Source organism: Pectinophora gossypiella, chromosome 8 (genome assembly GCF_024362695.1).
Source record: "Pectinophora gossypiella chromosome 8, ilPecGoss1.1, whole genome shotgun sequence".
Lineage (NCBI taxonomy): Eukaryota > Metazoa > Arthropoda > Insecta > Lepidoptera > Gelechiidae > Pectinophora > Pectinophora gossypiella.
Window position 1 is genome coordinate 17,315,834 of NC_065411.1, and position 18,502 is coordinate 17,334,335.

The 18,502-nt window shown below is 42.0% G+C and overlaps 2 protein-coding genes across 4 annotated transcripts in view; both read right to left on the reverse strand.

Moving 5' to 3' along the window:
• Nucleotides 1–9,916, reverse strand: part of LOC126369204 (prominin-like protein) — a 45,033-nt gene extending 35,117 nt beyond the window's left edge. For all 3 annotated transcript variants that reach the window (XM_050013509.1, XM_050013508.1, XM_050013510.1), the window contains exon 1: nt 9,231–9,916. In XM_050013509.1, the coding sequence (XP_049869466.1) occupies nt 9,231–9,510 (280 nt within the window). In that variant the 5' untranslated portion in view covers nt 9,511–9,916. The remainder of the gene's footprint in view (nt 1–9,230) is intronic.
• Nucleotides 9,917–11,482: 1,566 nt separating this feature from the next.
• On the reverse strand, nt 11,483–17,579 carry LOC126369167 (sodium-independent sulfate anion transporter-like). The gene is made up of 10 exons (XM_050013462.1): nt 17,161–17,579; nt 16,698–16,868; nt 15,533–15,753; nt 14,430–14,592; nt 14,002–14,166; nt 13,388–13,549; nt 12,999–13,099; nt 12,676–12,861; nt 12,063–12,227; nt 11,483–11,743 (listed from the first exon to the last, which is right to left on the reverse strand). The coding sequence occupies exons 1-10, from the start codon at nt 17,399–17,401 to the stop codon at nt 11,483–11,485; spliced, it is 1,836 nt and encodes a 611-aa protein (XP_049869419.1). The 5' UTR covers nt 17,402–17,579.
• Between the last annotated feature and the right edge of the window lie 923 nt (nt 17,580–18,502).

Sequence of the window (18,502 nt, forward strand, 5' to 3'; positions counted from 1 at the left end):
CCTGGTACACCAAAACATACAAGGAATATTGGGCAAGGAACTTGAAATTGAACTTTTTTTAAACAGTAATTGTGTTGATATTATGTGCGTAACTGAACATTGGCTAAAAAAACATGAGTTCGTTTGCTTCAATAATCACCAGGTTGCCAGCTCGTACAGCAGGGAGACGGCTATCCGTGGCGGTTCATTAATATTAGTACGTAATTGTTTAAAATATAAGGAACGAACGGATATTGTAAGTCTCTCAGTTGAGCGAACTGTTGAGCTAGCCTGTATTGAACTCAGCCGGCTTATTGTATTGAGCGTATACAGACCCCCCGCTTCATCTTATGATCTATTTGAGAAAGTTATTGATGAAGCTTTATGCAAATTATGTAATAAAAGCAAACATGTTATCGTCTGCGGTGATTTCAATATTGATATTCTGGAAAATTGCTCATTAAGTACTACATTCAAATCTTTATTTCTGTGTTATAATCTTGTAAATCTTTTTTCAGAACCAACCCGAATCACGTCACAGTCCGCGAAATGTATCGATAATATTTTTAGTAACTTAGAACCTTGTGATAAATTAATAATTAATAAATTAAAGTCAGATCACTGTGGTCAACAAATATCTTTCAACTTATTTATTGACCGCTCTCTGAAAAAGGATGTTACATGCAATCCCATATCAAGTAGTCGTTTAGAACAATTCAAAGATAATATGTCAAACAAATTACCAGAACTTCCTTACTGTGATGACCCAAATTTGTTATATAACTCCCTATTTAATCTAACAAAATCGGAAGTTAGTAAAGTATTTAAGGCAAAAACAATTAAGAAAGCAGACACACCAATTTTTAGTGACTGGGCGACGGTAGGAATTTATAAGAGTAGAAACAGGTTGTATGAACTTTATGAAGAAAGAACATACAATCATAGCGTAGCTTTTCACGACTATGTAAAACGGTATTCAAAAGTTTTCAAACGTGTTTGCGTTACCGCGAAGGCAATGTTTGTTAGCAGTAAAATTAAAGGTAGCTCAGATATTATTAAAATGACTTGGAAAGTTATAAATAGCGAAAATGGGAAAGTCAAAGCACGCGATCTCGAGTATCAATTACAAATTGACGGTAAACTACTCACAAATGATAAGCAAGTTGCTGAAGCTTTTGAAAAATTCTTTACTGACATTCCATTTTCGACTACCAAGGACTTGAAGTCATCTCCTGCACTCGCTCAGTCACTTGTAAAGGAGCACATAGATACGTCCAAAGTAGATAAACTAACATTTACACACGTGAGTCCTAGGGACGTCTTAAGAGCTTTTAAATCTTTAGAAATGAAAAAGACTGCAGATCTTCATGGTCTCTCTGTTAAAGTCATTAACTCCGTGATTGATTGCATAGCTCCCTATCTATCATGTATATTTAATAAATGTGTAGACAATGGTGTGTTTCCAGATTTAATGAAGCACAGTAAAGTCATTCCATTGTTTAAAGCTGGTAGTACTTCTGACCCTACTAATTTTAGACCAATATCTATACTACCCACGCTTAGTAAAATATTTGAAAAAATTTTATTACTGCAATTACTTCAACATTTCAATTTAAACAATTTAATGTCTAATAAACAATTTGGTTTCACAAAGGGTCGCTCAACAACCGATGCTGGTGTTGAGTTAATAAATCATGTTTTTCAGGCTTGGGAAGAGTCCAAAGATGCTATTGGTGTCTTTTGTGACCTTTCCAAAGCCTTCGATTGCGTTTGTCATGATATATTGATCGCGAAACTTCGTCACTATGGAATAACAGATAATGCCATCGCTCTTTTAGAGTCGTACCTTAGTGGCCGCGTTCAGAGGGTTGATGTGCATGGCTCCAGATCGTGTGGATCTAACGTCACTATAGGCGTCCCGCAGGGCTCAATTCTAGGTCCATTTCTATTCCTAGTTTACATAAACGACCTACCTAGTCTTGTAAAACATGAAGTGGTGCTGTTTGCAGATGATACCTCCTTACTTTTTAAAGTAAAGAGACGACAAGATTCCTTTGACGATGTAAACAACGCCATTTCAGAGGTAGTGGATTGGTTTACTGTAAACAACCTGCTACTTAATGAAAATAAAACAAAATATGTTTATTTTACGTTATCGAATGTTAGTAGGCCGCTCGATTCTATTATTGTAAAAAATAAGGAATTGGACCTCACGGATACTGCTGTATTTTTGGGAATTACTTTGGACGCTAAGTTGCAATGGAGTCCTCATATTGATAAGTTGTCCAAAAGGCTCAGCTCAGCAGCATTCGCGGTCAAAAAAATTCGTTTAATAACCGATGTAGAAACCGCGCGATTAGTTTATTTTGCCTACTTCCACAGTCTAATGTCGTACGGCATCTTGCTGTGGGGTCATGCTGCAGATGTGAACAGCATTTTTGTTCTGCAAAAGCGGGCCATTCGGGCGATTTACAAATTGGGACCCAAGATGTCACTTAGAAATAAATTTAAAGAAATTAATATTTTAACTATGGCATCACAATATATCTTTGAAAACTTAATATATGTAAAAAAACATATAGGATTATTTGCAAAAAATAGCGATCGGCACATTGTTAATACCCGGAATAAAAATAAACTTGCTTTACAAGTCAGTCGATTACATAAGATTACTAAATCTTTTAAGGGGCAATGTATACGTTTTTACAATAAGATTCCCATTGACATTCAGAATTTGCCTTTCAACTGCTTTAAGAAAGTAGTTAAACAAAAACTTTACAAAAAAGGTTATTATAAAGTTAGTGATTATTTAGAAGATATGAATGCATGGGATTAACTGTCTGAGAACTGATATTAGGCAGCTAAATTACTCAATTGTATATCAATATTTTATGTTTATTTTTATTTTTTTTAAAAGAACGTCTAGGGCCCTGTGCCGAGGTTTTTCTTGCAGCTTCTTTTCCCCGGCTATACAGGTTGTGAGAAGCTGCAGTAGTTTTAGGCGGATGAGACGTTCGTTATGTAAAAATTGACGATTCAAAGTGTAACTATGTTACCTACTGAATAAAGATATTTTTTGAATTTTTTTTTTTTTTGAATTTTTGACTCGTTTACACTCACACGCGCCCCACAATATGAATATAAAAAGCCTGTTAGTTACACGCTAGCTAGAAGGTCAACCATTGAATACAATTGACACAATGTCGAGCTGAACCTAAATTAAAATGTCTATACAACTACGACTACTTTGGTATTTCAATATCTGAAAGTAATGATTGTAGTTTGAAGGTCTGTGTCGCCCAGAAGAAAATCTTTTTGAAAACCTACAATGTAAGGGAAGCTCGTAACAATGCGTCACACACAATTCAAGAAGATGAAAACCCATAAACAGTCAGCTAATGGCAATCGCTATTTGCTACGTCAATCTGTCTCATATCCCCATTTAAACGCGGTAAGAACCCGTTATTATGTGCTTTAATTGCGTCAATCTGATTATTAACAATCATACGATCCTGTTTTTAAAACCGCTGCTCTTTGAAATGTCAAACGTGTTATGGAATGTGGTTATAGTAACATCATTTCTATTTCAAATGACATCGATCGTAGGGAGGGAATCTAACCAAGTAGTCAATGTAACAATTAAAATTATTTATTTGCTCCTAAAACATGGTACCTACTATAATAACCACTACCACGCTTCTCCACTGCGGGTTGTTGGAGGTGTTCTTACAGCTAATAGCCGAGATCAACGGCTTAACGTGCCCTCCGAAGCACGGAGTCATTTTACTCTATCATACAATCAGGTGCAAGCCTGCAAAGTCCTTATCAAACAAAGAACAGTCTCATAAAGTGATTTCGACAATGTCCCCATCGGGAATCAAACCCGGATCTTCAAATCAATCCAAATCGATTATTGCAATATAAGCGATTTGATCAAACGTATTGCAATTATTCTACAATCGACCGCATCCATACTATCATATGGATATCGATATTTAGCATACTTAGGGGCTTAGAAAATTTGAACATGAATCGATATACAAACGATTATCGGGTAACACTACTTTGCTTTTCCGATTTCCGGTTTGGTTTTCCGTTTTCCGAAAACAAACTCAGTTTCGGATTCGCTTCTACAGTTGCTTTTCGGATTGGATTAATTCGTTTAGTTTAGATTTATAATATTCCTACACTTTATAATCTTCTTCTTATCGTGTATAGATACGGTCGATTGTAGAATAATTGCAATACGTTTGATCAAATCGCTTATACAATCGTTTTGGTTTGGCTTTTGAGATTTAGATTCTGTTCTGAGTTCTCTTCCGTGTTTTAAGTCAGGAAAGAGGAACCGCGTCATCCCAAATTTAACGCGAGCGAAGCCGCGAGCAAAAGCTAGTATTATAATAAATTTTGAAAATGTATGAATATCACATTTCCCTCTGAATTTTTGTAACATGTTGTTTATCAATTAACAACCAAATTAAATACGAAAGACGTTAACTTGTACTTGTATCTCACGTATCAAAGCTTTATTTGCTAAAAGTTCAGTCCAAAGTGTATGTACAAGTTGTTATGGAGGAGCAACATATGTGAGAACAAAGAAGCTATGTGGCTCCTTCTGCGGACCACGGATGACATCAGCGGTGAAAGTGCGCGCGCGCAGGCAAGGACGACGAGCGCGGTGACGTCACAGCCGCACTGCCGTGGTCCACGGGACTTACTTTGAATACACACCTGACCGATACAATTTAAAGCGCTACTATATCATTATTATTATGCATTGAATATATGTGATAGAAAATCTATTTCCAGGACGCACTCCTGAAAACTCAAATAGCTCCCACAGTAAAACTACTGCACTGAGTGTTACTGTATCATTCGAGATTACAGCTGTTGGAATAGAAACTTTGAGTCATAATGACGCGGGAACTAGGCAACAACGGTGAGACAATACAAGTGGCTTGCAAATCAATTACTTGCGACATGTAAAAGATTGAATGCAATCCACCGGGGAGAAACACGGTTTGACAGTTTGTAAGTATGTAGCCTGTGATATTAGAGACGTGCGCAACATCGGGCGCTCCCAGACGGCCTATTGTGTACACTCAATACAGCCCTCGATAACGCCGCCATATTTGTGCGACCGGACGGGCCTCCATGCCATTTCTAATACGAATCAATGCAACTGTGCCTAATATTTCCAATTCAACAAGAACGCAACCTGTAGACAACGACGAGAGAACAACGCAAAGGAAGTAAACAAAGATAATACTATCACATAAGTTGACGCTATTATGTGATATGACTGCATTTATCTCGCCGAGCAAATAACTGTCGTAACTCATAACTACAATCGCAGCGGGTTTTACCTCTTTGTCCTTAATTAAGTACCTAGATTACGAGAAACGACATCTGGTCGTTTAAATATTAACGTATTTAGTCTTAGCGATAACACTAGCTCACGATAGAAGAGAAGGGGACTGGCCTTCGCAGGAGCCAGATGAAAATGAACAATGTGAAGAATGTTTACAGGAAATCATACAATGCAGTGTTGTAGCAGTGGTGGAGCGTCACAACGCCTGGGACAGGAAGCAGGCCGGCGACGTGGGAAGTGATCCGCCGAGGAAGGCTCGCACCAGATCATTTCTGCACCCACACAATAAGCAACCACTTCCATAATCAATGATGCGATGCCATATTTTGAAAAACAGATAACCGAAACGGTTTATTGATATTAACAAAACATTCGCAAAACAAAGAACACAAATGCATGTAATTCAAGTACAGTCATGAGCAATAGGTATCATGTACCCACTTTAGAACCCTGTCGCACTAACATATTTGACATTTAATGAGACTTATGGTTTAATTTGTCAAAAAAGTTAATGTGACATGGTTTCAAAGTGTATGTTACATATTAGTACTCGTGACCGCACAACCGCAACCGATTAAAACTGTGTTTACTATGAAAATTGTCCTGGTAGGCACTGATATGTAAAATCTGTAGGTTGTTGAAGTGTGTGTCAGTTGCGGGCAAGCCGGCAGGAAGTAGCCAGCGCGGGCTGGAGGAGAGCGCGGGCTGGTGGAGGGCGCGCGCCGCGCGACCACCCCGGCAAGGCCCTACATGGCATCTCCGACCATTGTCATCCTTAACGACTGCGAGACTACTATCGATACTAGCAATTAGTGTAATGCTTTGCAACAATGTTAGCTAATTTAATTAATTATAGTGTTAACAATGTCGATCATAATGACAATTGTTTTCTCTTTGATAAATTCATTAGTCATTTCCTCCAGCAATGTATGTATCTTTAAGATCTTTCAAATTAAAATTCAAAATCACTTTGAATCGTCATTTTTTACATAACGAACGTCTCATCCGCCTAAAAGTACTACAGCTTCTCGCAACCTGTATAGCCGGGGGAAAATATTACTTTTTATATTACTTTTCGGACAATAAGGTGATTCTGCAACATTAGTGTAAATAATGTTACTACTGTTGGCCTGCAATGTCCTAAATAACCATAAACAAAAATTTTGACACACATAATTTAATGATTTGATTTTCCTCATATTAGTGCATTGGAAACTGAAAGGAGGAAAATGGAACAATACACAGAGCAGCAGAAAAAATATAATAAAATAGCATGACTAATTAATTTCTATAGAAATGGAATTTATTACGACTAAATAATAATTAGTATTGTGTTTCCCAAACTTAGAAACCGTATATAGTTACTACCTACTCTGAAGATTACACCAAACATCACCTTTGAATATAGGTACATGTTTGAAAAGATATGTTTAGTATGCAGCTGGCGATACAAGTAGTGAACTAGTGAGTCAGTGTCGAGTGAGGACTAGCGAGTGAGTGTGCGACCGTTATCTATCACTGCGGTGCGTGTGCGGTCACTTGCCGACTGCCTCGCCGAATAAGGTCGAATTGAACGGCCCGCTTACTTGCAGCTCAAGAAATAGCGTTTAGACGATTAAACGGGCCCCGTGGCCACATAACAAGTTTACAGCTGTATGCATTACTGCGGGCACAAGCCAGATAGATCGCATGTATGCAATAAGAAGCCTTGACACTAAAGTTAGACTAGCGAAACCGGATGTGAAGAACGACGACGTGCTAGTTTGACTATACGAGTACTTATATATTTAATATAAACATTTTATATTTCGAAACTACCATACGGAATGAGGAAACGACTCAACAAAGGAATGAAGCACCCGAGTAAATAGGACGAAGAGACGGCTCATTGCATCACAATAAGGGGACCGTAAAAACGGAGCAGTGAGCCGTGGTGGGATGCCTGCTGGGGAACCAAGTACATTGCGGCTTTACATGAGGTGAAGGACCAGCATCTACCTGTCTTTGAATGAATGATATCGCTTTTGTGATTACGTCTAGCCTAGTTTTCATGGAAATGTACTTTTAATCGTTTCATAATTATAACAAGTCATCATTATGACACTATTAAAACGGCATGAACAAGAGATCGTACAAGCAGCTGAGTGCGTCTGCGACATAAGGTCGACGGCCGCGACACACTCGTGTGTGCGCGCACTCTTCACCAACAGGCGTCATACAAGAAGGACATTGTATATAAAAATGTGTAACTGTTGCAAAAATGTGAAATTGACCTTCAGTAGGTTGATCCGTGATAATTGCGTTGATTCTGAGTGTGTAAATAGAGCTTGAAGACCCCCCAGGTTTAAGTTTTTCCAAATAAAAGTCTGCTTGATTGGAATCAGATTGATGTGGGTGGAAAACGACAATTTTATCATAACAGAGGAAAATAGATGGTCGCGACAAGTGTCCCACTAGTGGTGGCGGCGGGGGTGTTATTTCTGTACATCCGGCGCCCCGAGTCCCGGCGGCGGCGCACACAGTGCAGTGGCGGAGCGCCGTGTCGCCCCCGCAGCGACATCTAATATTATTACTATGTCGAATATTATTAATGTACATTGCTATAATCTCATTGAAACGATTCAGTACCCATGGGAGTTACCCATTGATCTAGTAAATAGTACCTACCCACATTATTTTTATGGATCTATGACTGACTAACCACAATTTTTTTTAACAATGTCTAATAAGCAACAATAAATTTATGTCAATTTAATGTATGTAGACTGAAGGTACATACTCAAACCCTAGAATATGACTACTTCTTGATGAAACTACATATTTAAATGTCATTCAATCAAGAAATAGATAAATAATCAATTTGATATTCATAAACCTTTCTAGTTAGTTACTCATCCCTCACATGCATTAGTGTAGGCAGACAGTTCATCACATATAATTTGTCTTGTAGGTCTGCCACCATTAAGATTACATCAATAGGCACCTTGAATACTATAATTATATTAGATACCTAATTACATCTAAAGAAAACAAAGGAGGGCAAAGCTCCTTAACCGAATGCATTTTTACATTCCCAATTAATTCAGCAGTAGTTATATGATGGTGTATGAGACTGGAATAGTTCCTGTGTGGCATGTTCCCTGTAATGGCGATGCACTGGGCTGATGCAGCTCACTCCATTGTCGCTGTCCTATTGTATGGTAATTGTTTGTTTAGCACCATACACATCAGTACAATGGCAACTCACTGCAATGGTACAATGCCATTGATCTTACAGCATAGTGGCGTATTGATCATTATGTTGTATTGGCATATTAAGATAAGCCCCTAAATCGCAAATATTTTTTTTCTATTACCAGCTGTGTCTAATAAAGACTACCTACAAATCTTGGTCCTTTTGTTTCATTTTAAAAAGAGGGTGAAGATAAGATGAAATGCACTACTGATGTCAGTTATGCAAGTGTCTACCTACTTAATCCTTATCCTTCAGGTTGCAAGTTTCTTTTAACAAACAATGCATGCAATGATCTATACTACCTATATTGTCGTAAGGCCCGGATTTCCAGACACAATAGTTAAACAATAGGATTAGTACTACTAGTAGGGCCGTGGGCCTTAGGAGGATATTGGAGTAGGCTGAGCTATGCCTCAGCATAGGTCATTAGAAGACTAAACTGTACCTAGGTATCTATTAAAACTTACGGTATTTATTTGTCAGGTAGCTAATAATTATGAACAAATAAAGACAGGTGAGGTGAGCAATGTTTGATACAATATGTGAATGCTTAGTAAAAGCTGTATGAAACATACTAAAAATTCACATATGTTCCTGAAAATAATCTCATTTGTGGGCTTACAAACATGAAGTTGGAAGGTATACCTTCAGGATATGCCTGTTTGTTGGCGATGGCGTCGATGGCGAGGGGCGTGGCGTTGTACACGGGCCCCATGGCGCGCATGTCGAACTCCACGCTGGCCGTGTATGTGGTGTTGATGACGGGCGTCGAGTAGTTCACCACGGCCATCTCCAGCACGCCCGACATTTCGGATCGCCAGTTGACGCTGATGCTGCTCAGCCAAGAGTCGGCTCCGGCCGCGCCGCCCGCGCCCAGCGCCAGCAGCGCCGCCGCCAGCACCACGCCGCGCACATAGCCTGCCATCACGACCGTCCGACCTCCCTCACTGCTCACTCACTGCACACCACACATGCCGCGTCCAAACCGACAGACAATTAACGCGCACAACCGATTCTTCCCTCACTTTTTAATCGACGACGGGGTAACTAACTATCTGTTTGCAAAACAAACACCGAAAGATATCCCGTTTACTAAACATATAAACACTGAGAAACTCGATAAAACGACTTTGTACATCGACGGCGAACCCCGCGTTTTAAATCGGATCGACTCGAAAAATACCTTTCGTAACTATAACACTTATTCTATCTTAGCCATTCCCGTTTTAAGTCAAGATTTACATGTTTTCCTCAGATTCCTTTGTCACGGAACGCGAAAATAAGTGACGACTGACGAGTTGTCTCGGTCGATGAACATCGGGGAATGAATGAGAAAGAATGAAAATAAATTGTCGATTGATTGAATGAAATGTCAACGACCGACCTACGATCGCGCTGGCGCCACCTACAGCACCTTTTTCGTTCTAATCTGGGTTACCAGTTTCGTTCGTGTAAATATTATCAATTTTTATATTTTCCCTATTAAATAATGCTCTAACTAGTGCTCTTTATTGTAAAAAGCTAGCAATAGTAGAATACTTAAATTTTGTAGTATTTTAAATTAAATCTCAAAGGGAACAGTCACATCATGAATGCTAGCAGACAATTCTGTCCCAAATTCCCGCTGCCCCGAACCCTGTTATAGTCACACTTACACTAGTACACTGTTATATTATTGTTTTTTATGGTCTCAGAAAGAGTGTAGACTAATGCAATACAATGGTGCTAATTCCTATAAATACCATCTAATTTTATTTTAAGTTATATCTGTCATTTTCTTATCCGCCGAAAAGAAAAAGGACGGGTAATCGACAAGCATAAAATTTATGGAACACACGTCAGTAACCCGACAGAATTATGTTGACAGCACACGTCAAACGGTTTGCATACCAGCGAGAAACCTTTTTGATTCGCCCGGTTTATCCATTCATTTACTCATTCTTCCTAAAATTAAGAATTGTCAATCATCCGTCCCCTTCCTTTTCAGTGTAAAAGAAATTGACAGGTATAACTTAAAGTAAAATTAGACGTCTACAGGAATCGGGGCCAATATGCCATCATCTTTATAAACAATCTTGATTTGCAAGTTACAAAATTTTTATAACAGTTTAATTCAAATCACCCTAAATGGCAACTCTACTGTCGAGAACTGGAACTACATTTGAACGGACGAATGAAATAACCGTACCGAATGAATAATTGTATCATTTAAAGATTGTGTAACGACGAGCACTCACGCATGTTATCCCTAATAGGATGGACAGAGCCACAAGTACTCAGAAGAGAACTTGCAGCGGCATTTGATACAAAGTGTAAAGATGGGGTAATAAACTACTTAACGTATTGGGCATAATAATAAATGTGAATAATAAAATAAAACAATCATATCCTGTAGGTATTTTTATTTTGCTAACATAGAACATTGCTTTAGTAAATAACACAGCTGTCTAGGTACACAAAAGTATGTACCTAGAAGGTTTGTACATTTAAGTTAATTTGTGTACCTTTTCAATCATTATTAACTAATAATATTTACAAGTAATATTTATATCCCTAAATAATAATCAAATAATTTAATACCTACTAAATTAAGTTAACCGTACAGTTTCATAACAAAACATAATGCACAATAAAAAAATTGTACCGTGATTCTGCACACTCTGTAGTACATACTTACCTATTTTATTGCACATATAACATAACATGAAACTTAGCATCACGCCTTTGATCTCGAAGGGGTATCCGCTCTTCGCCAGCTATGTTTAGTTCCTGTGTAATAGGGCGTCTTATGAATTACACAAATACGTGTCATTGTAATATCTTGTTATTCCTGGATATGTATAATGTATGTATATATAGCAAAAACCTGAGTCTGCATGTGTCAGAATTGTTACTAATTAGACATTGGCATCGTCAGTCGCCGCTAGCAGTGCAGCGTCTGCGGTGGCGGGGGCCGCGGCGGTGGCGGGGGCGGGGGCCTCGGTGGGGGCGGGGGCCGCGGCGGCGGCGGCGAGCGCGTCGCCGACGCTGGCAGCGCGCAGGGCGGCGTGCTGCACGCCCTCTATGTTCTCCAGCTTGCGCAGCACCTCGGCCGAGGCGTGGAAGAATATCAGCTGCTGGCCCGACGCCTGCAGTTCCTTGATCAGACGCTCCAGTGCCTACGTGTCGCAGAGTTTTAGTAATAGATTAGGGCCCTGGTTTAAGGATCAGCCCACGACATATATACAATGGTGCCTCTACGGGCGCACACAATTTATCCTAATTTTACTTCGACATCTCTTAAATTGATAAGAAAGAGACGCAGCGTTATCGATATCGACACCAATATCGGTAGTGTTGACCCAAATCACTATTCATTCGGGGCTCCTCTAATGACAATTTCGTGTTTTTAAACGAATGTTTGTACATTCAACGTAAGACCATATGGAACAGGCAGTGATTTATGACGCTGTGCAGCAGCAGGGAGGCAGCCAGTACCTGTGCGGCGGAGTAGTCCAGCAGCGACAGGTCGCGGCAGTCCACGAGCAGCGGGCGCGGCGCGGCCCGCGCGGCTGCGCGGCGCAGACGCGCGCATGCGCGGTCGGCGCCCGCGTACACCAGCGCCAGCACCGGCCGCGCCACCAGCGCCGGCCCGCGGGCCGTCTGCGGACACGAACACCACCCGTCACCGACGTGGGCTCAGGTGCCCACCGCCAGCTGGGCGCACTCACGACATTTTTTTTGTTATACCCGTCATTTTCTTATCCGCCGAAAAGGAAAGGGTCGATTGACAAATGCTAATTTTAAAATGAATGAGTGAATGAATTAATAACCCAGGCGGATAATATGGGCATCTCGCTGATATGCTACCCGTTTGACGAGTACTGTCAAAAATTTACGTGTACAATTAATTTTTTGCCTGTCGGTAATCGAGTCATAATTCCTTTCCTTTTCGGCGAATAACAAAATCACAGGTATTACTTGAAATATAATTAGATGGTGTGTATCGGAATCAGACTTGATACAATTGTTAGTTTCCTTTTTATTTGTCTGTAACTAGGTGTAATATAACGAAATGTGCGAGATGTGAATGGAAGCAGTGGTGGTGGACCTTGTAGTGCGCCAGGTGCAGCGGCGGGCGCATGAGGTGCCGCAGCACGCGAGCCAGCGAGCCCAGCGCGCCGCACAGCAGCGCCAGCTCCACCGAGCCCAGCACCGCCACCAGCAGCGTCAGCACCAGCACCGCCAGCTCCGGCCGGCTGCGCCGCCACAGCACCACCGCCGACCTGTAGTCGATCTGAACACACCACACAAACGCGCCCTCAAATAGTACTTCACAACTAGGTAGATAGCCGACGACTTCAATGGACGGGTTTGGGATAAAAACCCACCAGAACTACTCTGGTATGAACTAAAGAGTACCATAGATCATACCATGAATATGACGGCGCAGATGAGCACTGCGGAGAGGCAGGCGCGCGGGATGTAGTAGAAGTACTGCGTCATGAACGCCAGCGCCACCAGGGAGATCACACCTGCAGCGGAACCATTCAGGAAAACATTTTAGGAAAAGCAGCTTCCTATCAATCGTCATTATTTCATTAAGAGCCACTCTTGAATCTTGCAGTGTAGCTTTGGCCATGCTACTTATTACAGAAAATAAAGCTGTGGTATCATGTTGTCGTTGGAGCTCAGAGTAGGAGGGTGTTACGTACAGTAACAACTTCAAAACTCATCCATAGCCAGATTGATTAACCACGGTCCATATATCAACTGTGAGAGGTGTTAGAAGCGGAATGTAGCGCTAGTGATAAAGGCGTCACCGGCGTAGAGCCCGGCCAGCGGCGTGCGCACCCCCGACGAGTGCGACACGGCCGAGCGCGTGAAGGCGCCGCACGTGGGCATGGCGTGCACCAGCGAGCCCAGCATGTTGCACAGCCCCAGCGTCACCATCTCCTGCGTCGCGTCCACGGCCGCGCCCGCCGCTGCAACACACGCTCATGGCACACCTGCTGCCACGCACAGGCGCACTACTCTCGCCTAAGGCTTTGTTCACACTAGCGATTCGTCGGCCGATTTTTTGCGATTTCACAGCGAGGCGAGATCGCGGCGAACACGCCGCAACGTCACCGCTATTATTTTTAGCTGCATACTACCCATTTTTCGGGCTGTCTTCATTCACAAAATTGACTCCAACAATTCACAAAAACATAAATAAAAATATAAATTTTGGGAAGACCCCGCATGGAGTTAACGCTCAGCTGAAAGTGTATATTTTGAACGAATAAACATACATAGCAATGTAAGGGAAAAGTGAAATCGCTGATCGAATCGCTAGTGTGAACAGAGCCTAAGCTATCAAGGACTCAGATTCTAGTTACTGGTGAAATGAGGCTTTCTATTTCAATTATAGGTCGTGTACGTCGTGTAGCCTTACAGAATGCCTTAGCGATGGCGATGTTGGCGAGCACCATGACGACGGGCAGCATGAGCACGCCGGAGCTGATGCGGCGCGCCATGTCCAGGAACGTGAGCGTGCCGTTGGCGGAGCTCATGCCGAACGACGGCAGCCCCAGCGGCGGCAGGCCCGGCTCCACGCGACCTGCCGGCACCACCACGGTCCACTCAACACATACGTGACGATCATTACCCAGCCCATATAATTAGTTAATTTTACGATTTAGGTAAAAGCCATCCATCTAACTAAAGGTACAATTACTCTTGTCCTGTATCAATAATAAAAAAAATAACCAAATAGTGAAAAGGCGGTGAAAACGATATTTTCTTATTCTGACTTTAATCTAAGTTTCATAAAAAATAGATGTTTTTTTAATTTAACTTAATTTGAATGAAGTATTTATTGACCTGAGAGCTTAAAGAGCGGGTGGTGGTCGGAGCCCGCGTCGGCGGTGCAGTAGGCCAGCCCCGCGGCGCCGCACACCACGAGCGCGTTGCGCCCGATGGACGCCAGCCACAGCGCCAGGCGCAGCGCCCGCCGCTTCTCGCCCACTCGCACGTCTTTCAACTTCTGCAACCGGGAAATAAAGCTTTAACGTATACGTTTAAAGTTATTACATTACGGATTCCCGTTGTGCAGATCGTAAATAAATTTGTCTTTTTCGCATTTACCATTATTTCAGAGGTTTCATTTTATTTTTCCCGCAAGATATAAAATAATAATGTATTTTCTTTAAATTATTGATTAAATATACATTCCCATACAAAAGTATTTACTAAGTTTCTGTATTTTATGTTACACATAAACGTAATCTATTATAAAACCTTTTTTATATGTAGTTTCTAATAATAAGTAATAAAAAGAACATTTAAATAGGAAGTTATCAATAGCTTCAGACCCAGAGTGAACCTGAAGAAAATAGGAAAGGTTTATAATATATTTTATTGTTTGTAGGATCTCTCTAGACCTTCAAGTAGGTAGTAGCAAAAAGGTGTAGAGTCATTTAGCTTAGTTCATCTATGACAAAAAAATATATATTCCGATCACCGAGTCGTGTAGCTACGCCATCTATTGTCGCCGTCAATTATTAGGGTCCATGTGAGATAAAATGGTAAAATCGGAAAATAATATCAAGTAACCCGTCCAGTAGTATGAAAACGTCAACATTAACAATGACGTTTGCCACATCGTGACGTCACGCTTTCTGATTGGTGTTTTTTTAGAAATGATAATAATCTTTGTTTTTTTGTTTTTTGTACGTAGTCGTTACATGGGTCAGGCAGGGGCCTATATGGCGACTCAGTAATAACCCTGACACCAGGGTTGATGGGGTTGGTAGGTAATTCACCTCACAATCCACACGATAGAAGAAGAAGATAATCTTTAATTTTTATGATAAAAAGATTTGATTTATTCTTAGTGGTCACAAGACTCACAAGTCTATTACAGGAAACCCTAGAGAACAAAGAGCAGAAACCGTAAGAAGAAAACTAAAATTGATAAATATTACCCTCAAGAGCAGCAAGACGATACAGCACGAGGCTCCGAGCGCGGCGTCGCCGAGCCGCGTCTTGTGAATGTTCTCGGCAAGCATCGCCACGTTGTCCAGCAGCGACTCCGCCAGGAAGCTGATGCCCAGCAGCCCCTTCAGCTGCGCCACCACGATGATCAGCGCCGTGCCCGACGTGAAGCCCGACGTCACCGCCGGCGAGATCAGCTCCACCAGGAAACCTATCACCACAACACGTCATGTCAACAGACATTTCGCTACGCTAGTTTAGTTTGAACGCCCTCATAACAACTGGTGTAGATTGTTTAACGTTACGTATTCTTACGTTTTGCATCTAAAAAAACCAGAGTCAAAGGTGTATTAGAGTAGGTATCGTGCAAAGGTTCAGAACAGTCACATGAATATAGGTAAGCAGGTAAATTTAAATTCAAGATGGGTAATAATCATATAACTGGAACAAACATCACTATCATTCAGGTATTTGCTCGGCACGCGCACGAGCACCGTCACCGCGCCACATGCCGCTGTCAGGAGTGACAGCCCTCCGTCGTCTTACGTTCCTCGGCATTTGCAAGTGCTATCAACATGATTTTAAACAATAATTGCCTTATCTTACCAACATCTAAACTAAATATGTTCCTAATTCGTGTATTTTTATAATGTATGTTTTAGTTTTATGAGCCGTAATTCGCTTCCGTCGCAGTAAGCTGTGCCTTTATTGACTCTGTAAATGGAAACTTTGTTTACTTTCAGAATATTCTATAGAACCTTGTTATAGCTGCTAATTAGTGAACCCGCGAACAGTGATTTGACCGAATACGGAATATTCATCAAAGCTTAGGCGGCCGAATTTCTTTATGCATTACTTACCCGAATATTCGGTCAGTAGGTAGGTATCTTATAAATATATTAGGTACTTACCTACTAAAATAACCCACCACGATAATTTGCGATTAAAATAAATATTATTTTGAGTACTTACCTATTGTTAAACTTGTACACAATAAATAATCTTGGTTCAATACTGAAACCTATTTAACGATGGATTCGGCGCCTCGACAGCGACCCATGGTACGAGTATACACGACGCGCCACTGTCGCTGCTCCACTAGCCTCAGTGGAAGGTCTCAAATGGTAGTTATATAAAGCTAATGCTGTATCTTACCGAGTCGTAGCAGCCCCATGGCGAGCACGACGCATCCCGAGAGGAAGGTAAGCAGCACCACGTACTGCACGGGCAGGCCGTGGCACGTCTGCAGGGTGAGCAGCGCCGTCAGGCTCGTCGGCCCGATGGACACCTCCTTCACCGTGCCCAGCACCACGTACAGCATCGTGCCTGCAACCGACACACATACCAACCTACACTAAGCGCTTACCACCAGCGCCACTCCCATCTTCCAGTCACAACAATAGCGGATGATAGTAACGAGTGCGTCTCAATAGACATAACATTTAGTATGCAGCCATTTTTTTTTGAGAAAAAACTGTTTAATCTCCGAAACTTTTGTTTTGTTTCGAGGACCCCATAGGTACCTATGCGCTCTCGTTTACTCAATTGTAACAATCGAGTTCTGGTTTGTTGACCAGTAAAAGTAGTGGTGAGTCGCGAGCAACTGCGGCGTACTTACCAACGAAGGAGGAGTAGAGCCCGTACTGCACGGGCAGGTTGGCGAGCGCGGCGTAGGCGATGCTCTGCGGCACCAGCGTGAGCCCCAGCGTGACGCCCGCCACCAGGTCCGCCAGCGCCGCCGTGCGCGAGTACTGCGGCGCCCAGCGCAGCACGGGCAGCCGGCGCCGCGCCGCCGCCCGCCAGCGCCCAGAGCCGCGCTTGCCGCCCGACGCCGCCCACGACCACGAGTCCGGCTCCATGCCTCCGGGCTTCAATTTGCAGCTCGCTCACCGCGTGTCGGTGAAGTCCTTTATCGTATATGAATGCAACATGCGTGTGTCCCGCGGGCAAGGCGCGCGGCGTGGCTCGAGCTCGCGACTCGTCTGCCGCCGCCGGAGGCGCGGGCCACTCAGATAAGCACTTCTTATGTTTTGCAAACCCGTCTTATCATCTCCTACGTCGTCGTCACCTCGACAATACTACGCGGGAACTTATTGTTAAGCGCTTTTCTCTGTCAATATTAATATGCCATTCTGATGTAGATAAAAATAATATAAGAATGAGGCGACACATGCCTAATTACTATTGTACTGTGTAAGGTAGCCCGTACGCGCGATGTGTAGCTTCCTCAGGATCACGCATCTATGACGATGGCGGTATTTATTATTTGTACCCGACGTTACAACCGGGTAGGCAGACCCTTTGTTTTGCTTGAACTTGTGCCTACACTGTGTCTGTAGGCACTACCACCTTCTTACATACTGTCGTTATAATTGTGTTTTGATTTATAATTGTATACTTATACAAACAACTGAGAGACGCAACGTCGCCCCACTCACCATCGGTGGATCCGCTCTCAAAGGCAAAATTCTTCTAGACGAATTACCTACACATGGAACAAACTAATTAGCATACTCGGACCCGTCGATGTCATCAGAGATGAGTTGTTACGCAGGTATTTTATTTTAAAAGCTAAAATAAAAAGAGGCACCAAGAAGAGTCGGCCGCATGCAACGAGTGTTCCGTACCCCGCGTGGGTATGATGTAGTGTAGACCTTTCGAGTGTAGATCCGCACAAGTGGCCTTAAGTCTTGTGGTAATGTGTGCAATTATAACCCCTTATTTTCACACATTTTTATAGATCCCTAGATTTCATTAAAATCAAATCGTCATAAGTAGGCATACGTAAGTGGTGTACAAGTATGCCCAAATGCTGCCAAAACAGACATAACACAAAGGTACATAAAGGTTTTTATATTTTTCTCTTCTTGTTTAACCGTTCAGAACCCCCAGAACTTTAAAAACTTCGGAAAAAATACGACCATTGAATCATGACCTGCACCTGCATGTAATATGATATG

Excerpts from the sequence above, each read along its gene's own strand:
- LOC126369167 (XM_050013462.1), bottom strand. The coding sequence starts at position 17,401 with ATGGAGCCGGACTCGTGGTCGTGGGCGGCGTCGGGCGGCAAGCGCGGC. Across the intron at positions 13,100-13,387 it reads GCTGGCCGGGCTCTACGCCG|GTGTGATCTCCCTGGTGGCG; the intron begins GTGACGCCTTTA and ends GTTCCGCTGCAG. Across the intron at positions 12,228-12,675 it reads TGCACCTGGCGCACTACAAG|ACGGCCCGCGGGCCGGCGCT; the intron begins GTCCACCACCAC and ends TCGTGTCCGCAG.